This window comes from Anopheles marshallii, chromosome 3 (genome assembly GCF_943734725.1).
Source record: "Anopheles marshallii chromosome 3, idAnoMarsDA_429_01, whole genome shotgun sequence".
Lineage (NCBI taxonomy): Eukaryota > Metazoa > Arthropoda > Insecta > Diptera > Culicidae > Anopheles > Anopheles marshallii.
Window position 1 is genome coordinate 37,328,982 of NC_071327.1, and position 25,191 is coordinate 37,354,172.

General features: G+C 41.0%; 1 protein-coding gene across 1 annotated transcript; it reads right to left on the reverse strand.

The window, feature by feature from the left end:
• Nucleotides 1-511: 511 nt before the first annotated feature.
• Nucleotides 512-23,997, reverse strand: LOC128715478 (dual oxidase). Its single transcript, XM_053810383.1, has 13 exons — nt 23,907-23,997; nt 10,769-10,852; nt 5,034-5,588; nt 4,557-4,960; nt 4,210-4,487; nt 3,966-4,133; nt 2,924-3,893; nt 2,648-2,851; nt 2,271-2,580; nt 2,082-2,205; nt 934-2,017; nt 729-857; nt 512-640 (listed from the first exon to the last, which is right to left on the reverse strand). Exons 1-13 carry the CDS (start codon nt 23,995-23,997, stop codon nt 512-514), a joined length of 4,530 nt encoding a protein of 1,509 aa, XP_053666358.1.
• Nucleotides 23,998-25,191: the final 1,194 nt, after the last annotated feature.

Genomic DNA, 25,191 nt, shown 5'->3' on the forward strand with positions numbered 1-25,191 from the left:
GCATACGCTTGTGGAGATACCTATTACTAAAATGGTAGTTGAACTTCTAGTGGACAACACTTTTGCTGTCGGTGAGCCGGATAGACATTTGAATTGTTGCACGTGGCTGTTTTGTGTTTCATGCTTTCTTCCATTGGGAAGTGGAATAAATAAGCCTTTAAAGCAGTGATCGGGGGACGTCAAGATCTGGGACGTTTTACAGCTAACATTAAAATGAACAAAACGGATTCGTTTGATGGGGGGGCAGTAATCAAACGGGAATATTGTAAATACTAGAACTGTTCTTTGCAGCCCATCGAAAACTTCACATACAATCATAAACGCAGACAAACACTCAAAACTAGAATATAAAAATAATCGACAAACCACTTTTCGCCTCCGAAATTACAATGAGCAAATGAACCTTCTCTTTGATCGATAAGAGAATGCATATGGTTAAACGATAGCTTATTGATATTGGAATGAGAACGGAACGATGATGGTGTGGGGAAAGCTTTTCTTCTTTCACCGTTTAGCCAAAGTTTTCGAAATGATGTATGAAGTATGGCCATTTGCGGCTCTTGTTCACTTCATCACACGCCGACATAACACTCTTTGTGAGTGGCCGCGGTCCGCAAGAGAAGACTCCGATCTTGGAAACCTACAAAGAGTGGAAACAAATATAATTAATGTTGTTCAAAGAAGTTGAATGACGTTATTGATTGATGAATGACGCTAAATGCACTCACGTATGAATGTTTCTTTTGTACGAATTTGAGAAAACTCGACATATCAGGACGACCGAAATGATTCACCGCTTTAAGCCCGGTGAACATGGACGTTTTTGAGAGACGCTGAAAGTGATTTTCGCAGATGTACTGGAATAATAAAACAATCGATGCAAACAAATTAATTCCGGTTAAACAAGAAAGTTCTCTAACACATTGCACTTACCAACATGGTAGTTCGAAGATCGAACTTGTGGAAGAATTGTGTGATGAAAATGTGGATCTCCAGCACGTTTGTAACATCCTTTTTCTCCACATCACGCAACACATCGATAAACCATTCAAAGTGCTTATGCGACGGACAGATCCACAGGAAGTACACTTTCTTACAGGCGACTCCCGAGTACCGGTTGGTGCTGGTACCAAATACCAGATCGTTTAAAATCGAAGCGTATGGCGTCACACCGATACCGCCACCGACCATAACAGCGACCTCGAACTTGTACCAATCCTGATTGCCTCCGCCGAACGGTCCCTCGATCCGTATCTTCGGCTGATCATCCGGGTTGTAGTTGCACGGGTCGAAGTAGTTGCGCAGCTTCCATGTCCACGGGCCTTGCGCTTTGATGTGACAGCTGAGGAAGTTCTCGTGCGGTGCCGATGTGAGTGTGAAACTGTGCATTTCCTCGGGCTTTATTTCTGTGCATGATAGCCGTACCCACTGACCGGAAAGATACTTTAGATTCGGCGGACGGTAGAACCTGATCTTGATTACGTCCGAGGGTAATAGGTCGGTTTCAATAACATCAAGCGCCATGTACTTCGTGCGCAGTGAGACGATCTTATCCAGCGTGTACACTATGCCGGGCCCAATAAAGAACAACCAGAACCTAGGGGCACCGGTCAAACGTGCAAGTCCGTGCACTAAACACAATGCGTACAGCACCACGTACAGAGAATGTGCGTTCCAGAAAAACTTGTACGCCTTCTTGCGAATGGTTGGATGAGCGAAGGCAAATATGATGCACATAGTTACGAACAGCATTACTCCGGTAACGCCCGTGACGGTTTGAAACAGCCAGTACGTTATATCAGGTCGATAGTCGGACGTGAAGTGCACTTCTTTCGTGAGACATTTGAGATTCTCGATCGATTGTGTGGAAACGTGATAGAAATTCACGATGTGTCCCACCGTGTGTAACAGCGAAAAGAACAGCGCAGTACAGGCTGCGATTTTGTGGAATTGAATATGCGAATCCAGCGGGATGTACTGCTGAATTGGGAACTCCTTAAGCTTTGTGAGTAGATTTCTGTGGGAGGATAGAATATTTAAATGAAAAATTTCTTTTTCCATATCTTAAATAAGTTTCTTACCTCGACATCGTGAGCAACAACAGAGAGTAACAAAATGACAATGAAGCAGCAGATCCTCGTGTTATAGCAATTCCAACTCCCATGATATGCCGCAGATCGGTGTGTTCCGCCATGAACGAGTAATCTGAAAAGCGTAAAACAGCATAATGCTTGCAAGAACAATCAATATCAATACGATATAATACTAACGAATAAATCGCTCCACAAACAATACGATGGTGATCACGTAGAACAGGAACAGGTAGAAGATGTTTTGACGATTCTCCTCAAGGAAGGTCGTGTAGCAGTCCCACTTTTCTTGCACCCAGTGACGCCGTGAATCCGAAATCGGTTCAATATGGAATGATGTCATACGAGCCACATTGGTAGATGTATCGAGGAAGTTCTGTTTAGCACCTTTGCAGTCCAATCCAATCGCAACAAAGTCTCCCTTGTATTCCTTCATCATAAGCTTGAAATCTTCATAGGTTAGATGATTCTTGTGCTCTAGACCAACGTCCTGGAGAGAAAAAGAACGAATACGTTGATGAAAGTTTCGTAAGAAAATGTCACGATCAGATCCATACCTGGAACATGCCGTCGATGAGTTCGTTAACTTGATCATCAGTAACGCTCGTGGTTCGAGCGATCTCCACCAAGGAACGCATCATTTCACTTAGTTCTCCTTTATCAATAACCCCGTTTCGATCGTTGTCACACATATCGAAAATGATCCTTAGTTTATCGTCAGTCTTTCCCCGTGAAAACAGCACTACGGTTTCCAAGAATTCCTAAAATAGAAGATTCACCAAATCTATATAAAAAGAAGCTTTTTTGAAAGAAAATGCGATCGTATCCCATACCTGGAAGGATATTCTTCCATCTTTGTCCTTATCGACGATGTTGAACATCTTCCGAACGAACATATCGTCGGGTTTCATCCCAAGCGCTGCTGCAAACTCCGACTTCGACAAACTGGTACGCATCACCGTCATAACCTCACCGTCCAGCGATGCATCCGAACGGCGACGTCGCTCGCCTGGTCGCAAACCAAACGTCAGTGCGTAAGCCTCGCGGAAGAAGTGTTCAAGTCGCTTTTGACGACGCTCACGCGTTTCGGCCTTGGCCAGCATCAAATCACGGTTCGATTCCACAAAGTTCATTGCTTTTTTGTGCAGCACTAGAAAATCTTCCAACTTTTTCACAAACTTCCGCCGGGCGGAGTTTGATTCGAGTTCCAGCACCAAATCGTGATCATTTGGCACACGGAGCAGAATGTAAGGTTTCTTGGCTTTGTAGTTTTCTTGCGATTGCTCCACCGTCACCACATCGACGTGCTTCAGGTTGAAGGTACGTAGTTTCTCTCCCTTACGATCGACTGTGTAGATGGCCGCTTCTGGTCCGAACTTCACCGTGACCAATCGCTTGTGGTTTGCATGTAACCACTCGCGAGCTACCATTTTCTCCACGGACACTTTACTGTTGGCAGTGTTTTTCATGGCTTCCTGTTTAATCTTCAGTTTACGACGTCGACTGTTCTGGAGCTTGATCACGCAGTATCCGGCACCGGCGCATAGAATGGGCACGAAACCCAGAAAGACACAAGAGTAGATGTACGCTAGCTCCGAGCCGGAGAAATAATCGTATCCTTCGAGGTAGTTGCACGGTTCCAATAAAGTTGCGTTTAGTTGCTCCGGTTGCGGACAGGGATCACCTTGTTTCCAATGGAAAACATCACGCTGAATTTCATCTCCTTCAATGTCCGTGCTGTTCACGATGATGTCCCAAAGCGTGAACTTGCGTATTTCGGCTATTTCTTCCTTGGTGAATATGCTGTAAAAATTATTTGATGCCAATGTCATATTTTTGATGGACGTAAGTTTTTGTACTGCACGTGCTACTCACCCATTATCTTCATTTTCGAACCAGAACCGATCGGCATCACGAATTCTGGTAAACTGATCGATTATGACAGCTGAGAACAGTTCACCGGGTCTTCCATCGGACTCCAACATTCCACCAACATAGACGTCCACATTGTCCAGCTGATTATCGTAAGTTTTGATCAACAGCCTGTCGGATCAAGCAATGATTGAGTGTTATAAAGAAACCTCTACAGCATAGAAATGGATATCAGTGGCACACTTACTCCAGCAGTTCGGGCTGCCGTTCAAACACCTGTGGGTTGATGTCTCGCCAATTTTTCTTCTTGGGTAGCCGGTAAGCTGCACGTGCCGTGTTATAGTCTGGAAGCCCATTGTCACGACCGCGCATAATATTCAGAGCACCAAGATCTCGCCGTGTAAATTCCATCGGACCAAACAATTTATCGCGCACGTCTGAACAGAGCAGCGGATCTTCCTTTTCGGCAATCTGCGAAGCCATGCCCAAAATGAACTCTTCCACCGGCGTATTGTCTAGCACATCCTGAAATATGTGAATAAATTGAATAGATATTATTTTGTTTCCTTAGGTATTATGAAGTAAAAAACTCACGTTAGAATTCCACCATGTCGAACAAAGACGCAGAGCCGGGAAGTCCATATTAGTGCGCCGGAAGTTACATTGACCATCGCGTCGGAAGAGACCCGGTGGAATCAAAGAATGTCCAAATCGGAATGCAGCGGCCTGGAACATATGGCTTACTCCTGGATGAGTATCGGCCTTATAGCCATCGTACGGTGTTATCTCCTTGTCCAGGAAGGCTGGCAAGTACTCATAGGCGATAACGTTTTGCAGACTAGCGATTACGACACGGCGCGCTCGTTGGAAAATCTCTTCATCACTCCAATCGCGATGTTGTCGTCGAACTCGCTTGGCCACCACATTATGCCAACGCAGGAAAAGAATGGCGAACGAGAGTAAGGCTGGGTTTTGGTTTGTTCTAGGATCCCCCAGCACTATTCACAAGGAATAAAAGAGAGATTATACTTTTGTCTTGTTTAATAACGTGGAGTGCTTGAGATTACTCACAGTATAACCGTTCCGGACTGAGCATCCGCATCACATGCGGCACGGGATTGTTGAACAGTGGGACCCGCATCGTATTCTTCACTGGCATTGTTCCCTGCTTGTCCGTCAGCAGCGCACCGTCCTGGAACGATCGCATCGCATTCAACCATGCCTCCGAGGTGCTGTAGATGAAACTTCCATCGATCCATGCCGTCATCTGATTGATTTGTTCGCGGGGCGCATTCGGACTCTGGCCCGTATTGCGATCGTAGGCCGCCCGGTGGAATGGGATGTATCGATCACCGCGGCACTCTCGATCGTACATCTCGTCACACTTCTCGATCTCGATACGGTGCATCTCGATCGGGCAGCCCGATTCGGACGCCATGACTATCTCGTTCGTTACCACCTGACCGAAGAAGGCCAGCAGAGCGGTACGGTTTTCCATCGAAGGCAGACCGTCTGTGCCACGCATGAACAGTCTGCTGAGCTTGCGAGGCGAGGGCCTATTGGCACCCGCCAGCACGTATACACCGTCCGAATACGCCGAAGGGGCTTTCCTAGTCAAGTGATTATCTGTGGAAAAAGTAAGATAATGAACATCAGCGCAAATGTGTAGGAATGGTATATTCTACATAATTTATTTAAAAAATTACACGTTTTTGGTAGTTTAATAAAAACTGTCTTGCCACCGGGCGCCTCCATGAGCACAATTACAAAAGCATTCCTTGTGTGAATACTGTGCTAATCAGCGCAAAAATCTAGTATCAATATCAAAACAATTGTTCTACTGGACATGTTTCTCAGCCATTCTAAAGCGTAGAACGCTACCACCAAAGTCTAAAATCTCTCTCAAAATACAAAGAGATGCTGTAACACCAATTTGTATCGCCTTTCCCGGCAACGCGCTGCTTAATTGGCATGTACCTTGCGCTAATTTGCATATTTTAAGGGATAGGTCTTTCTTAATGGATGATGATTTTCTTGTTGCTTCTTGTTGTTGCCGTTGAAATTATGGAAGTGAGCAAGTGGCTGACATTCGCTAAGTGAGCGTGAAGCCACAGAATGGCGAGACGGCAAAAACTACCAAACGGAAGCCGTTCAATGTCAATGGCAAGCTCATAAATAATAATTATTCCTAAATTGTCCATTAACGGTTCCTGCGCTGATGATGGAGACGGTACTTTGGTTCGGTTAAGCAACAGTGTGCTATTAGTGTAAAGTGCAAATGCACTCTCACTTCTGGATTTTGTAAGCCACCTAGGTGGGCTTTGCTTTACGACTGGTATGACACGCGTTTCTGTCTGTTTGGACCATAATTTCAATATTTCTACAAAATGCAACCAACGCAAGGGAGGTTCAGCAGCACAGTGTGGATAAAACCAAGCAGAGAAGAGGCTTAACAGGCTACGCTAGCGTCGAGTACATTGCGATAAACTATGCACCGATAGTTGTCGGTGTAAATCTACTAGCACATATGCAACACTATGCTGTACGACCGTGCCTTAACTAAGCACGGTATAATACAGTAGCGAAACACGTGTGGTCGAATAGAATAAGCAATATCGTGCATGAATTACTATTAGCTCCCACTGCGTTAAGATTTGTTACAAGCCACACAAAATTTATGATGGTACTTAATTACGATCCTCTAAAACACACTCGTACCTCTTACATGCTACATTGAAACAAGGAAGAAAAAGGAAATGAGTAAAGCAAAACCTGTGTATTTTGTTCTGTTTTTTTTAAACACGACATAAATTCTCGTATAATTTCTACACTCTTGCCACTGTTACATATTCAGCACCGCTGGCCTTATCAGGCACGCCGGTATCTAGATCAATGCCGTAGATTAGCGTCGAATGTGTCAGCAAGGTGATAAAAATAATTAAACTTTGCACGAGTAAATTGGCACCTGAGGGGTCGAAATGTTAGTAAACATGCATAATGCATGTTTATCGTCCACTCAACAGCATGAAGCTTTGTGACAACTCATTTACCGAGGAACAAAAACACGCTTTAAAGCTACATACAAATGTTATGTTCCTGTTTTGATTAAAAGTTTTTTTTTTGTAGAAGATGTTTATATTTTTCCAATTTACTAAGTTAAGTTGTAGAGTACAGTGTAGAGTACATTGAAGTAAATCAAAGAAGGGTTGTTGCACTATTTTTGTATATTTCTTAATCATGTCTCAAATAATCCATCAAGCCTTTAAATAATCCATCAACACTATCGAATAAGGTAGAAAACACAATAGAAATAAAAGTGTCAACTATTTCATTTACACAAGATACTGCAATTAATGCATTTGTTCCTTTTTTGGGAACAGCGTATTCTATATTTGGCAACAATCCACTCAAAACAGTCGGTGAGAAGGAATCGATACAATCACACGAGATGGTAAATTGATCACTGGATGGAAATAAGCTTTTCAGCACAAAGTTCCTCCGAAAGGAATTGAGAAAGCTGTCTACTGGAGAAAAAAAAACACACACAAAATCGCACTGCAAAACAAAGCATCTACACCCCACCAGTCATATCGTTTACACGTCCAGCATGAGCTTAAATTTGATTTCGAGGTCAGTCGCAAGCGGACCATCAATTATTTCTTTCAGACTTTTATAAATGACTACGACCGGGTGAATTGTTTCATAATGCAATAAGCCCGGTGCAGAATTTGAACGTCTATCCTGATGAGAGAAGCGGAAAGGAATTCGTGCGCTTAAGAGCTTAAACCTTTAAGATCTACTAAAGTAAGGTCACTGTGAGGGTATTGAAGGTTATTGAAAAGGTTCTACAGGAAACAAAAAAGTCGTGCAAAAAAAAACTAAAATAAAGTTATTCGTCATTACCTCGTCAAACAGAAATGCACAATAACAATGATATTCCATCTGAGATACACGGCTTTGCCTTTTCGCAACTACACCATGAAAAATATCTACTATATTAAAACTAATATCACTGTTATTGCTGATGAAATGAATACGTTTATAAAATATGTTTTTTGAATAGCAATATTTTAACTATCAATTTATTTTGGTTTACATAAAATAGTTCTTGAGTCTAATGATTGTCATATTTTTTGTATCGTTTATGTACATTTACATTAAATTTAACTGAATATAAACGGTTCCGAGACGGGAATTAAATATAGCCATTTCATTAGAGTTATGCCAATTAGAGATACGCGAATCTAAAAAGTTTTGACAGTTGTAATGGTTTGATGAGTAATTTTGTATGTGGAATTCAATTTTTTCATCCCAAATTACAAATTTTCCCAAAAGCCTGTTATAAAGATTACTTTTTAGTAAAATTTACTTGAATTGTTGAAATAAACGAAGGAATGACAATTTTGTGTGTGCTGCGTAACGTAAAAAGAAGTATTCAATCCCTGGATACTAAGTAGAAACGATATTATAAAGAGGATTCGGTTTACGATTTACGATTTATTTTTATTTTTTATCTATTGAGTTAAATATACTTTTCACACTATACCATTAGCGCATTGCTGGGATTTGTATTTTCGTAAGGACGACACAGCAGTTGTTATAACATTGCGGCATTTACGGATTTCATTGTATCCCTAAATTTTCTAATTTCTGTTGGGAGTACGATTATTTCAACATTATGAACAATTCAACAATTTTTCTTTTTTTAATTTTTCCTCGTATTCGTATCCTTTTAATTTACTATGGATTCCAGCATCTTGTATATTATGGTTTGCTACAAGTCACAATAAATAGAAGTGATGACACCATGAATGAGTGAATGATGTACCTATTTTATTAATTTATGACATATAATGTAAATACTGCCATACAACTGTTTTAACAAAATACAACCACACACATTAAATGCCTTAGCAGGTATGTGTCCCTACGACAGGTGCCTCGACAATGTTTTGAATCATTCATCAAAACTGGAACTGCGTGTCGCCAATGGTTGAACACGCACGCGTTGTGGGGTATTATTCATATAATTTAGTAGCTGCTGCTGTTGCGGGACACGAAACAAAACGAGTTCCGTAGGACGTAGTTAGTGCCGGTGCCTCCTGCTGCGTCAGTAGCTCCAGAAGCATGGGTCGACCCATTGCTAGTCATCACAGGATACTAAGGAGGGTGCACCCTATCAAGGCAAACCATCCATCTATCCATCCATCCATCCGCCCATTCATCTATCCTGCCGAGCTGTGCTTAAAAGCTGTCCGGGGGTTCGACGCAAAAAAAAAAAACGAATGCAAGAATGCACCAAGGGTACGGGCGAAGAACGTATGGGGAGGGGTTTAGAGATAGAGACAAAGTTAACAACCACTGCACTAGTGGTATGCTTAATCCAATTAAGTCACGCTGAATTTTAACCCCCTCGATAAATGCACTCAGACAGCTGGGCCGTTTCGATCCTCGAAATGGTATAATGGGCGTTTGAACCAATCGAACCTGCGCGTCAAAGAGACGATGACTAGCACGGCGTCGAATGATGCATGGCTTAGAGTCACTCCTTTACTACCGCAACGACGTTGTGACCGGTGGTGTGCATGTGGCGGGAACAGGTTACATTTTGTTACATTTTGCACCACACTGCAGGGCACCGTGCACATGCAAGTCGCGTGACTTTGCCGGTGGGTTGTGCTCACGTGCCACTAGTGTTGCACTAGTAGTGTGTGGATGTGGAATTGTAGTGCGTATGTGTTAATCGATTTTGTTTCGTGCGGTTGTGAGAAGAAGTATAAAATTATCTGAAAATCAATTTTTATTTTCTGATTTTGTTATCAATTATAAGCGTTACACATTGTTGTAATATGTGTAACGCTCTCGTTTAATGACAGGAATGAGATCCAATTAATTAATTATTAATTAATTATGTTCAAAATAATGATGTCATTACACACAAAAACTGTGACAAATTAATATGTTTCGCTCAGCGGTTACATTAAGTGATTGTTTTAATTAAACTAAGTTTATTATTTGCGTTGATGTTGAAATACGCAATACTGCACTATCAGCCAGATTTGTGCTCTTATCCTGTATCGTAAATATTCACAAGCCTTTTATGAATTGCGGACGGTGCAAAGTACAACACAGTCACGTTCACTAATTAGCCAGACGAAACGGTGGGAAAATTGAGAACAATTTCCGAGCCCGCATCGTTGCGCGATGCAATCAATTGTCATGATCAGTGTTCCCTCGCCCAACATTGATGGCCGATAATCATAAATAATTAAAATTTACATCTACATCTACGCGTCTCGACTGATCAGCGCTAATTCCAGTCAAAGCCGGAGAAGCGGGAATACGAGTAAACAAGGCTTAAAATGTAATAAAATAAACTTAGCGTACGGATTTACCGACCAAACCCTGTTTCGAAACTACGCGGGAGTTCTTACAACTCAATGCAGGCGTCCTACTGAGCGGGTGTGTTCGAAAATTGAGCGATCGCTGCGAAAATCGTACAATGCTCTGTGACATATCGCAATATATCTGCATTTACGGTTCACAACAGGCACACTGAAAGGCATCCAGTTAAGCATGGGCATCGTTAACGTACAGCGCGCAACTTAAACCGTGTGTACTGCATTGGAGAATAACTCCACTGTGGTAAAGTCTCGAGTGTGTCTTGGATGTTTTTTTTTTTTGTAATATTTTTAGGGCATTTTTAGGGAAACCCCCGCTGCGATAGTCCTACGTGCCAGTTGGCAGTTAGCGCTGTGTGATAAATCATAAAACCATGAGGAAAGGGCGGTGCTCGTGCTACTTACCGACGGCTCCCCAGTCCGGATGGGCCAGATTGTTGTACCATCCGTCGTAGCGTTGTTTTTCGACGTGGCTCATCAAACTGGATTCTGGAAACGACAAAAAAAGGTACAAGGTGAAATTGAGACATTTTTATGCAGAATGGGTCAGTTTAGATTTTTCGATCGAGATGTGGCCGATCTGACATGCAAATGGTGGCGGGTTAAGACTTAGGCTACCTTAAAACCCGACACTCAAGATCTGATCGTGAGAACGGGTCAAGGCAAGTGAATGGACAGGGTGCACATTTGGGAATGGGGCGACACACAGGACACTCGCGTTGGCTCAATATGGGAAAAATACTCTTTTTATATAAGTAACATAAACAGTTAATCTTCATCGCACCAGCAGTAAGCAGTAAATTGTTCAACACACATAACTACCAAACCTAATCCTACTCTGGAAGGGATCGAGTCTTATCGCTCGTCGCAATATGTGCAAGGTGTGTGCAGAGAATGGTCTTTATTTTGGCAATGTCTCCGCAAAAGGAACAATTTACTGTTCCATGTCACCGATATCGGTTGATTAATGTTTCGTATTACCTGATCGTAAATCTTCCAAGCTAACGATTATATGTTTTCGCAACAGTGAGCGAGTAACCCCAGCTTTGACCGCTCATCGTCCGAATAGGTTGAATGGTCCGATTACTGTATGTTAAGTCTGAATAGATGGTCGCATTGCTAGGGGTGACCTTAGTGGTCAAATTTTAATAACCTTACACTCATGTGCAGATTGCCGGTATTCTCTCATCTGTGGTGAGCCCTCGGGACTTGGGTTTACGGTCGGTGAGCTTGATTTGCAAAAAATCTTTTATGTTCATTTTCGTCACCGGGCACGTTCGCTACCTCGGCATATGAAGCGTTCTTTTCATTTGAGGTGGGATAAAATTGGCTTTGTCAGATGGAACACGACAGATTTCGCGAGACAGTCTTAAACCTCCAGGCCCGCGAAATCGTAAAACTGTAAAACGAAGTTAATGCAGAAACAAAAAAGAACAATGACGAACCGTTTGAAGGTACGCTTGAATGTCTTGCAAATATTCCTGGCTTAAGCATTGCGACTGTGTTTCGGAGCTCTGTGTGGCGGATCAATTTGGATTGGCTTAATTACGACTTTTGTGTGGGTACCTACTTAAGTGCTACCGGTTCACAGATATATTCCACAGATCGTGCAGCTGATATTGCATCCGGGATCAAGCACGTTGATGGCTTTCATATGGGCGTGAGAATTAATAAATCTTCTGACTTGAGAAAAATTTTGTTCTATACATAGGAAATGAAACGGAAGCTTCAATCAACGAGAGAAAATACAGGAAAAGAAGGAGTTGTGACTAATGGCCGTCGAAAATTAATAAATTAATCTATTCTCGCTGCGGGATGTTAACAAATTCCTTTCATAATAGTAATTACGTTTTTTTAAGATTTATACAAAGAGAAACAAAGATCCACCGATCGCACAAATTTAACAAGAAGGTGAAAAAATCTGATTTTTAGAAATTTGTTATTTCACAATTAAATTGAATTAAATTCATCGACAAAATAAATAATTTCATAACACGTTATGTAATCTTTTGTTAATTAATCATGTATTAATGAAATCGAATTCGACTTTAGTAGTTTACAAGCAAATATGCCAAATATCACATAGATTGATAAACTAATAATCAACAATGACTTTCATAACAAATAAAATGTGGTACGGAAAATTTTTAAAACATGCGGATTATTTGATTCCAAAAAAGGAATGGCTACAAATCCTGTTAGGCTAATATATTGACACAATCAAAAAGGCTTTAGTGTCTCATTTGGGCTTGAACAATTTAGAATCAATTTCGCTCAAATCCAATCGCTGAACAGATCTCCTCCCATTCGCTTTGTCACGCCGGCATTATGTGAGAAACGAGGTTTGAAGGCTTTTATCCAAAATCACACCTTAAAATTGGCATCACCGCGAGCAAGTCCTCCCATCGTTAGTGATATATACTTGTGAATAGTGTAGCCTGAAGCCCTCAATGAACGTGCTTGAGTGCAAATAGAGCAAACAAAAATAAAAAACAGTCTACGTTAGTGCTCACATGACCAACTGTAGACTGCCAGAACATTCGATCCGAACAAGGCTCGCCTATGATGACTTTCGATTTACGAATGCAACTCCAAATTGGATCTCGTTCACATTCCAATAAGTAAGGGAGGAATAATCTATTGGATTGGTATCGAGTATTTGGTGAATTTCCATTCGATCCACGCGAGTATGCACGCCGGATCGTGCCGGTTGATTTACTTCCATTAAACAGTTGTTTGACCAACGGCAAAGGACCTGCCGAGCGTCTGGTCCTGTACGGTCCGGACGAATAATTCTGCGTGTGGACGAACCTCGCAGACCTCGATGCACGCATGCAAATCTAGGGTACAGCTTGGAGCCCTGTCAAGTGATTGGGCGTGTAGAATCGGGGACAAGCTGTAGCACCGGATTCCATGGCCTGACCATTTCAACCAACCAACCATTTTTAAATGTACGTTTGCTCGACACTGGAACGATCGGGTCGTTCTTGCATGCGTAGCTGCACGATCCTGGTAGCAGCAGCATAAAGCAACTAGGCACAGGTTTGGTGGACATCCACACAGCGTGCCTCCAAGGGTCAAACGAAACATGGAATCAGGTTCTTGTTGACGATTTGCCTTTCACTTAATACGCGATAATTGCACGAATACAGAGCCGTCGTCACGAACCAGGCGGGCGATATGTCAACCTTTGAGTCTATATATCGACCTGTACCTCATAATTGTTCTACATAATTGATTACGTTGATCTATTTTATGTGTATTGTTTGTCTGGCTAGGGGAAAATTTTCAACGAACAAAACGCTCAAGGTATCACTAATGCAAAACTGTTAATCAAATCGTTCAATACGAATACCATCCTTTATTTTATACCATGACTCGTATGGTTAAGTGGTGTTTAAATTTACGATAAACAGGTAGGGTATATAACATCACTCTTCCAGTGGGCGATAATCTAACGCTGGACGTGTGCTTCACTTTATGTGGGAGTGATTGTATAGGCATAGAACTACGATATAACTCCCACCAACAAATTGAATAAATCTGTCGGAACGCTTTAATGCGTAAGATGGTCAGAAAAATTCGTTACCCCGAAGAACATGTTAAACCAGTTTATTTCATATCGGTTGATTGTTTTCTCCGCCTGCCAGCGGGAATAATTTGCGATAGCGCAAATTGTTTCTCTCCCCCGCGGATAAAACACGAAAAACGTTCCTAGCTGTGCGGTGTGGTGATCATTCATCAAAGAATGATTGATCAAGTGCTACAGATTGCACGACGTGTTGGTCGTTCAACGGGTGTAACATGATCGTAAAAGGCGTAATGAAGATAGCCAAAATGGGTACCGGGTAAGGTGTTTTTTGACAGCGGAATTAATGAAGCAGCCAAATTCTGGAAGAAAATAGTCAACCAAATGTTCGAAGGTACCAGGAACTAGTGGCAAGATTGTTCAATTGGGTTAAAAAAACGATCAACAGGACCACCCATAACTATAGGAGCTGTTGCTTATTTTTACTTCTTTTTCTACTCAAGTATTGTTAGGCGCTAAATCAGAAATGCAGAAGTCTTTCTAAACAAACGCCATTACGAAGAGAAATCAGGCAAAGATTAAACCGGAAAAAAAACATGAACCATAAATCTTGTGTTCAATCCCACGGCGTTCCAAAGGCACTCGAAGAATGAATTGAGGAAACAAGCAACAAAATCTTCACAGTACTGTTCTAAAACTGCTCAAGTATCTCGCGTATCATAAAATTTGAATTGCCGTCAATCACGAATCTAATGCGAACGTATTCTCAACGGTTTCGCACAATACATCGCGCTTGTTTCCGCCGAACGAACAGTTTGATGGTCGCGTGCTACCTTGCCAACTGGTACGGTCTGTGATGATTAGGCTCCTTCCAACATCATAAGACGCACATTCAGCTGTCACGTTGGAATGTGATACGTTCTAAAATGAAAAAGCTGATCCATGTACTATATGAGTATGTACGGTTGTTGAAAGGATCCAAAATGCATATTAATGAAAATAACTTTGCACACATGAGATATGGGAGGTGTTAAAGATCAACACGTGTCTGAGCCTGACTTGTTTCGACTGTTTTTTCCCCTGGCTTTACCCAGCACGCACATGCTGGATCCACTAGGTCCGGTTCATTGTATTTGGAAGTGACCAACATTATGACGTAAATGGTCATCGTACTGGACAAACTCGTTAGAAGGTGAGTTGATGGATGTTGTCGGCAATTTTTTTCCGATTTTCGGCGATATCGGCGGATGATAGCAGTATTTTGCCAAAGTCTGTATTTTGAAAAGAATTCCAGCTTTTTTATTATTCATTTTGGCATGCCCAGACCATGAACCTTATGTATTAAAAATAAGTTCATTGTATCGACTATTGCTAATGATAATAACAAATAAATAAAACTCATCAAATATCATAAAAACTTTGAATAACTGCAGCGCATTAAAACACGCATAAATGTGCAATGTGCAATAAATGTAGACTCGTTATTCCACCATCCAAACGAAATCATAAACATTCGACTCTTAATCATTATGAAGCGGTCGATAAAATAAATCCAATTCGTTCTCAAGCCACCTCCCGCCGAATCGTCTTAAGATCAACGATTATGTCTCAATTATTAGGATGGCTTACGGTAAAAAAAGCATGTTGCAGCGCATTTATTATTGTGCGACCATTAAATCGGTCTCGTAAAAAAGGAGTGTGGTGAATGCTTTTTATGCCAACACTCACTCACAGTAGGGTCCCTTGCTCGGCCCTGAGAAGGTGATGCTTTATAGTGAATAAGCTCAGCTTATAAAGTGCCACCGAAGGGTATAGGTCAGCAAGCCATTGAGGCGAACGTTATTCACGCTAAGGTACGGCACATGCACAACTGTTCGCAAATATCATACAGTAAGTCACTGCAACCGTTCGAACTGCTTGATTCACGCATGGCGACGCATTCAACGGATCGCAATTGCAGTGTGCAAGGATGCAATAGAAAGATCTTATGTGCCGCCCGTGCGAATCGCTAAGCTTTACGTTTCTATCAATTAGGCATTAGGCATAGAAGCAGTGCTAGAAAGAGACAAAAAATAAGGCAAAAAACAACACTACCATATACAGAGACATTGTACGGCAGTACAGAATGGGAAACGGAGAGGTGCGCTAACAAAATGTACCACCATTAGGTGAACAGATCCGGTTCCGTGCAGCTTCGATCGGCGTTCGTTAAAATACCTCTAATCGAGATGCTTGTCATAACTGTGGACAAATTCCAACGAAGCTCTCAGTAGGTATTGGCTTCGGACATGGTGATGCATTACGAAGTTAATTAAAAACCATCCGAAGGCCAAAATGTGCAGCAGGTGGCACAGATGTATGCTGCGAGAACGGTAATTATTTGCGATCCCGTCAGTGGTAGTGTCCTGAAGATTTGTAACAGTACGACCGAGATGTCGTGTTGCTGTAAAGAATATTATTTAGTCGTTCTTGAAAGCCAACATATTCCTTAACACATATGTAATACCGCTTATTATAAGCAATGTTTCACCTGTCGTCGTGTTTTTAAACTGTCGTCGTCTTTATCCATAAACATGCAAACGGAGTAATTTCAATATTCGTGACATATCCCATTAAAAAACGACAAGATTGAAGGAAGATTTGTTTTTAATTCGTACATCCCACACACCTTACACGCAACTGCTCGGAGGAGCAATCAACGAGCTACGACCGAAGTGTGCCAGATACTTTAGAGCCGCCCAACACCTCAGAGTTCAATAGGAAATGACAAAGCATTATGGCGTTTTTTTTTGCATTAGCAGCTGCTGTTGAGATTGAAAATGTCTTTTTACTGCCTCCTTCAAGCAGATAGATGGATGGGTCAAATCGATCGGCTACGGGTTGTGTTGGCGGTGCCCTTTATGTCGTTACGATCTTCCAAATGATTGTATTACTTCATCTGCTGCAAATAATCGAGCTACAAACATTGTGTCGAAAGCTTGCTTTTTGAAAATTGAAGTCGATATGCAATTTCATACCTATTTTCTGAAGTTATCGTTAAATATCCCTGATGAATATTATCTGTGGGCATATTTGGTTAATTGATTTTGGTATATTTTTTTTTTCTTTACTCATCATTTATGACCTCAGCCTAATGTAATTCTAAATCTAAATTAATAACCTGAGATAAATTACCAGACATTCTCTGTTAGTGATAGTTGAGAATTTTAAATTATTTTAAACACTTCAATTAATTCAATCAATCCGTTACCACCTTATCAACACTTCAATCATGGCTCTCAGAGTAAAAAAAATATTTTACGATTCGTTGCCCAACCGTGGCAAACGATAAGGTGTAGAGATTCCGCTAATTACACCTTAACCTGTGTTTGCACATCCAAAATGGACAAAAACAATGCACGGAATGTCCAATACCTTCGGTTCGTATTCGCATATTCGATATTCCGCAAAGCCATGCGCCGAGATATTAACAATTCCCTGAGTGTTACCTCATCGGCACAATTAAACAACGCGCACACGGAATGGCAGCGCATTCTCGCCTCGCTTAGCCACCATCCGGTGCACCGAGTTATGCAATTCCTCAACTGGCAAGTGCACGTTTATCGTGTACATCTTGGCAACGACCAATGTGCTCGAATGTTTCACTAATGCTCTCAGTTTTCCAAACGTTTGAGGTGTGTGTGTGAGTGTTTTTTTTTGTTTTTTTTTTCAATTAATTTTATTCAGCAACGAGCGCAATCTTTACACGTGCTACACGCTTCAACACAAACAGGAATGAACGTTAAGTGGCTCTCGGCGGGCAAGATGTCGATACATATTCGTGCGGATCCGGCTTAGATCCCATAGCCGGATGTAGATGGCCATAGACGGACGATCCTGTCTGACAGGTCACGGTTCTCAAACGTGCGTGCCGGTATCCCTGTGTCGAACGGGTTGGATGGAATGTACATCTCTAATAAACGTTTTCAAGGTCGTGTTATCCCATTCGACGAGAACGCTCGCAACTCGTGTCTAGGTTCTTTGCTCTATTAATGAACGAATCGATTCGCATGGATGGGCGAAATTTAAAATAGACATTGTAAGCGCGTTTGTTATTTGTACAATATACTGCTCTTTTCTTATTCCATCTTCTGGCCAACTTCTTCTTGCATGTCCAAATAATTCAATCAGCGATCTTTTTTTTTTTTTGGTCGACAGTCTAAAAATCCAAAACGAATGTCTGAAGCTTTTGAGTGAGTGAGCATTTTTTGCTCAACTTAATTGGATAGATATTTAAGCTGCTCCCAGCAAACCAGGACAGCATAATGAGCAGAGCTAATCTTTGGGCCGTATAATTAAGTATTCATTTATTGGGCGGAGCAGTGAGCCTGCCAAGCAATTTAAAAAGCACATATAAATGGTCGCAGCGTTGTACATTGAGCGAATACGGGAATAACACAAATTATAAACTGGAAAAGAGCGCAAAGAGCAATGCCAATAAAATGGTAAATATATTTTAAGGAATTTAAAATTCATTGCCATTCAAAATAAAAATTTACAATAGCGAATACCGAACATCAGCTCAAATGGATTTATGTACCTTGAAATTAGTTAACAAAATCAGGATATTTTTATTTGTTGAATAATTCAAAACATTTTGATTTTTGCTTATGATATTCTGTACTTATCATTAACGGTAAAAATAAAAATAATAATAATTGACAATACTAAACGATTTACAAAACCTTATGATATACCTAGAGCTTTAAAAGGAAACTAAAGCTGTTAATCGATCCGTATCGAAACGGCGCTTTCTAAAATGTTGGTAAACTGTTATAAAATAAAAAAAAAAAAACAAACTGGTTTCTATAAAAAAAGTCGCTGTTGCGTTTATTACTTGTGAAAAAATTAATAAAAGATGAAACAATGAAAATCAAATGAAACCACAAATGAAACCATTTTATGAAAAGGCGTTGATGTTATCACAATTAGCTACAAGGATCTTGAAGATATGTTGAAGGTAGGTAACGGAGGAGGTGTTATTCGTATGCATTCTCATAAACTTCTTATTTCACAATCAACAATAATTCCACGTTATTTTCTGGCAAATAAGTAGGAAACGAAGAAGCTTTATAGATTATGGCTATTCATCAAGACGTTCTGAATTGCTTCTATACTTCGTGATCTGCTGATGGCTGTTCATGTTTTCTTTGCAGCTTGGTTCAATGTGCAGCTCATTTGAATAAACAATTGCAGTAAATACTGCAGAGGGTCGTCTTCAAGCCACCGTAGCAACCTTCACATCTTGTCCACGTTTTGTGATTTTCTATGCACCATCAGACAAAAGGGCATCGATCGAAACCAGTAATAACAAAGGCGAGAAGTACAACAGAGATACACTCAAACTAATTTCAGCTCAGAGACGAGCTGCTGATATTGATCGCCTTAAGTATTGATGGATTTAGACTAAATTCTTCAGAAGCAAGGATTAGTCACACTGTTGGAACTATAACCCTGAACTGCCGTTTGCTCACGATGGTTTGGACGAAGAAAAATGACCATAGGATGATCTTCTGACGACCAGTACGAGGGTCATCATTAAAATATACAACAACAACGGTTACACACTTCTTGTCAAAATTATAGGACATATTGAATTTTATAGAATTTTCAAACTGGTGACAGTTACTGGGGATGTTTGCAGCATTGTCTGATCTTTTAAATGATTAAAACAATAATGCTGAAATTGTAGCACAATATTTAATGTTGTTGTCATTATCATATAGAAGACAAACATGTATAACCCGGGAGAAAGTGTCCTTTCTCAGCTCGGATAAGGAAATGTCTTGGAACAAATGTGCATTGTTTTATAAATTAATTTACCATTAGTTTTATCCCTATAAAAGAACTCTAGTCTTTTATTATTCATCTCTACGTGCAGACACAATTCTAAACTAGTACATCATGTACAGGCGTCACTAATACAATTCATGCGTTCACGACTACAACTGTTACATATTAATAAAACACACATGATATGGACGAATGAGCTCTTCAACATCCCCATTTTTTGTGTACTGACTGATACAATTCACGCAATATTGAACAATATTAGAAATATTAGATGGTCCTACAGTTTAGGAAAGAACTGTACAAGTCTGCTCTCTGAACATTAGCAAGAGTGTGCACTTATCAGCATTAATTTGGATAAACTTTTTATCTTTAATGTGAGATCTAACTTCAACGAGCATTCCATATCTGTCTAGGCAGCCTAAATCGTAAAGGAATAACTGTTACAAGGATTTCAATGAACGCAACACATGATGTAAACTATAAACAGCATCTTGGCAATTCGATTATCTGTTTCGATCTACCGCAACGCAATATGAGTATCGTGTTTTGAACATAACAAATTCCATAACAAACCCATAACCTTCCCGTTTCATGTAACATATTAGTCAGCTTCATTCTAATGCGTTGTAATTTTCATTAGGTAAAAGCTAGCAAAAAACGCATTCGTAATGTAGATTAATAGTTGTATTAATCACATGTGAGCAGTAAGCAAGCCATTGTTCGTGTCCTTGTCGTGATCAGTCAATGATCATATACAAACCATCAGACGATAGTCAGACCACAAATGCTTTCGTCTTGTAGTTCAAAACCTTGAGCGTCAAAGATCCGGATGAGTGTTCACCGCTGACGTATGGGCTTCAGTGGTCAGCTAGTGAAGTATTTATGTCTCAACCGAGCACCCACAAAAATGTTCGATCAAGGCTATGGAGCACTGTACAGCGTGGGAAATGTTGGTAGGCAAATGAAGACAAATGAGTTGCAGTTTGGAGGTAAGAGAAAAAAGAACGATTCTGCTTGGATTGTATTGACAGCGCTTAATGCTCAATGCTGTCTCAAAGTTAAGTAGTAGCAAGTAAGTTGATCGAAGTGATTAGTTGCAACCAGCAAATTGCTAACATAACTTTCAGTTTAATTTCACGAGCGATTGGGTAGATCATAATCGCAAGATTTTTGATAGGCTCTCTAGAATTGGTTGGTTTGATTTCCGGTTGAAGGACTCCCAACCTCCTGAAACTAACAACGGGACAAACCATTCGAGGGTACGACCAATCGTTTTCCAGTACCGCTCCCAATTAGCTGCCAATCTGATGAACAGCCAATCTGCCAGATCTGCATTATAGCACAAGCGTAAGTCGGTGATTGTCAGTAAGATTGATCGTTCCTCACACGGATCCATTACAACTCACTGGAAGCTAACGAATCAAGATATCTGCCCAATTATATCATCACACTTAGTATCAGCTACAAAAGAAGCAGCAACGGCCTCTTCACTAGCTACTCAGCATAAAATCGTTAAACCTCAACAAAGCCTGATCCGACTATTTATTCCATCCGGTTCAAGTTAGCTCAAAGACTGTGCTACATTGGAAGGGTGTTATTATTGTCACGGCCAGTAGAAGTGATGTCCTTCCTGTGGGCAACGGAAATCCGTGTATCTTCTTCATTTCAAAGCGTAGTTCGAGTTTGAGTTCAACTTAGCTCTAATTTATTAAAATAAATGATTTTATAGAAATTGTTTTTAAGTATCAAAATAGTTCAATGATGTGTTGTGTTAAAACAACAGTAGCTACAATCTGCAAACATTGCAAACAACTTTGTAAATGAGCAAGCTTACTGTTGCAAAAATGTCAATACATCGTTCTATAGTAGAATCACAACTTTTCCCATGTAAACGATGGCGTATGCTACTAAAGATTCCGAATGTAAGATTACTTTGCAGATCAAACAATGTCAACCTTGGAGCGAACCAGGTAGCTGTGCCAGCCAGTTTCATAAATCATAGCTTAAACACGTTTGCACTGCTTGATGGTGAGTAATTGGCGGTTAATGATAATTATTACAAAAGGCTCCTAAGTCGATCCCCCGGTGCGCGGTGCAACCGATCCCTTCTTGCACGCCGGACCGAAATGACGAAGGTGTCAACAAACGTGAGCAACAGCGACGGTCTAACGATGGGATCCCATTAGACGACGCATAATGATGCTCGTCCGCAACCGGCACCGTTTAGAATTCAAATTATATCTATAAGTAGAACGCGAAACGCACCAGAATGATGGTACACTGTGCGCAATAGCTGACGACGTTTATTGCGAATGCAAAGCTTAATTAGCTCCCTTTTCGCTGGCCAAGATCGCTTGCGGCTTGTGCCTTACAAGGTGTTAAATGCATAGCCATCGGTCAACATGGCTAGCGTGTATGCATAACCAAACGAACGATGCGATTTGACATGGGGTTGATGATTTACTGCGTGGTGACACGCACCGAAGCGGTCGCTCGACGGATCGATACATCAACGTATCGTCACACCGAACAGCGTTACTACTTTTAACTTTCCTGTTGAACGTGATTTGTTTTTGGAAAACAATTTATCACGTTGAATTTGTTGTTGAAGGACAACACATGATCGAATCATGTAGAAAATTCACAATAAAATGACAATTAGAGTGAATAAAAAGTGCATCAATATGAAGTACAATCAGCGTGTTGTTTGAGATGTTTCCGATAAGAACAGTGATGGTGTAAAAGGTAAAGGATAAACATAAAAATCAGCCATCCGATGACGAAGGAACATTGCTGAACGGTTGCATAATATCTGTACTGTCTGTTGTACTGTCAGGGGATGCATCAATGCAATTCGATTGTACCCACTGCATCCCATTCCAACGGCCATCTGCTCAGCACAACAGTCTAGCGGGTGGTGAGTGGCGATTGTTTCGCTTGTCAGACGAGATAGGATGCCACAAAAGGAATCAAACACGCAGCGGGAAGACGCGAGAGACATAAATTGCCGTCGATGGGTTAATCCATCTTGATAAAAAAAAGGCTCACTGCACACATCCGGAATAATCAGCGATGGAATGCAAATAAAAATAGCAAATAAATGTTCTTTACATAAGATGGGATACAACGATACAAAGATCAAAAAGGTCTTACAGAATTCCTTGTTTTCGTTGGTAAGTGTGACACACAGAGGGGGGGGTGGGCTTATGACTTTTCACGATTATCGACATGAACTTTCAACTTCAGCGGCGAAAGCGAATACATTAAATGTGCACACAATTCAGCGCAACGCTGGTAACACAAATAATTTATATCCAGTAATTGCTAGCGATCGAACAAATTGTCAATTTTAGATTGATTTAATTTTATTCAAAATGAGGATACATACAGTCTCCTTCTTATGCTGGCTAGTTGAATGTGATGGGCGATTACCCGGTAATCAAATATGCCGTAATTCATCAGATTGAACTGTGAAACATTCATTCGAAGGTTATCGTATAATATGAAGGTAAATGTCAGGCTCCTGATCATGTCAGAAATACATGTAATGAAATGAAGACGCACAGTAATTCATAATTTAATGAAATTTTACACACAGTTGCAAAATTTGGGCTTACGACCGTAGTACAAGCCATTTTTATTCCCATCATAAAAGCTCATGGTTGTCAGAAGTGTAATGTTCCTGGACATTCCGATCAATGAGAAATGTACACCTTGAGCAGCTTGTTTTCGGTACGTGTTTTTATCGACCGTAATGTTGATTTTATTGTAAAATATTCACTACAGCAACACAATCTGGCTGTGTATGCAAAGAAAACAAACGCTACCAATATCAGCAAAAAGAAATGTCCAAAAACACTCACCGATATCGAATTGAGTCGAATATGTCGACGTTAAAACGTTAAACGTAGTGTTAGTGCGAGTGTGTGTAAAGATTGGTGCGTAAATTCAATTTCAACAATGGCACCGAGATCGCCTTCCCGGTCGACGGACAAACAGTCAGCAACCACTTTAGCTACCATTTCGCTTCGATTAATGTCACTTTGAGCTAATTGCATCATTTGCCGCAATCGAACGCAACCCGATAATCCTTGTGCGCTGGTGGCGGTTTAATACGCGCTGCGACTACAGAAGGTGGCCAAAATCGATCGCACTAAATAAACGGCAAGGTGGAACACTTACCGGCGGCATCGGTGGCTGGTATCGTAAAGTGCAAGGCCAACAGGCATGTTGACCACAGCAGACTGGCTGCGGGTCGATCGAGGGTCCTCATGGTGATAACTCCTGCTTCAGTTGCTCGGCTCCGGGGACTGCTCTCATTGAAGAAGGATCATTTGCTCTTGCTCACTGTTCGGCCGCATCGGTTTCGTTGACGTTTATTTTCACTCCAGTTTACGCCGGTTTCGAACCACCTGCGAATTGGTTGTGCTTTAACTCGACAAATTGCACTCGATGGTACGGTTCCGATGCAATCTGTGATGTGTTTTTTTTTTTTTTGGCCTCCTTCTTTTGCGTAACAGCACTTGAACAATGAACACGGTGTGCGAAAAGGAAGCGTTAAACTTTCCTCTCTCCGGGGGTCGCGATCAAATTATTTCGCTCTTCCTTTCACTTTTAACACATCTAGGCAGTGATGATGGCTGCCGAATAGCCGCTGAACACACTTATCACGCACTGAATTTTATCGGCTCGTGCACACTACATTTACACTAATACTAGCGCTAGTAACACTGCCGTCGGTACGGCGATTTACTGCACCTTTATTTCGGACCCCAAGCAAGCGGACTAAAACACATAAGGTATACCGTAATGCAATCAAATCAATCGTTGTGAAATAGAAAGTAAGCTGTAGCTGTCGCAAATGGTATCACTTGCGGATTGTAAATTGGTTCGCAATCGTCACCTTTTCTGCCACGAAACACAAACTACGAACAACTTTAAATAAACCACCATCAAAATCAGCCTACATGTGTCACCAAATGTCTAACGTATGCAAATTGCGATGCGAGTGGTAGTGGCGATCCTTCGTCGGAAGTGCACACAACTACAATTCAGGGTTCATTTGACAAGAATAATTATAGTGACTCTTTTATACCTCATTTACAGGGTGATCAATTTGAAAGAGAGTGATTTCTATTTATTTTTTGTTTTGCTATACATTTTTCACATGTTTAAGCATGTGTTTAAAAGCAATACGGCCTGGCCGTTCTTGTTGAATAAAAAAAAGCATGTGTTTTAGCGATAGAATCGCCAAAACTATTTTTTAAGTTGCCATTCCTTATAAGCAAAAAAATCTCCCCATAAATTCCTATGTCTCTCGAATACTGTGGAGCGAACCACTTCATACATCTCGGAGCACCTCGGAAATGAAGCCAAACATGTAAGCAACTGAATCTTTATGGTGGTCAAACAAAAAAAACTGCGCATTCCTAGATTTCGGGCGAACACGGATTCGAGCTGTCTGGTC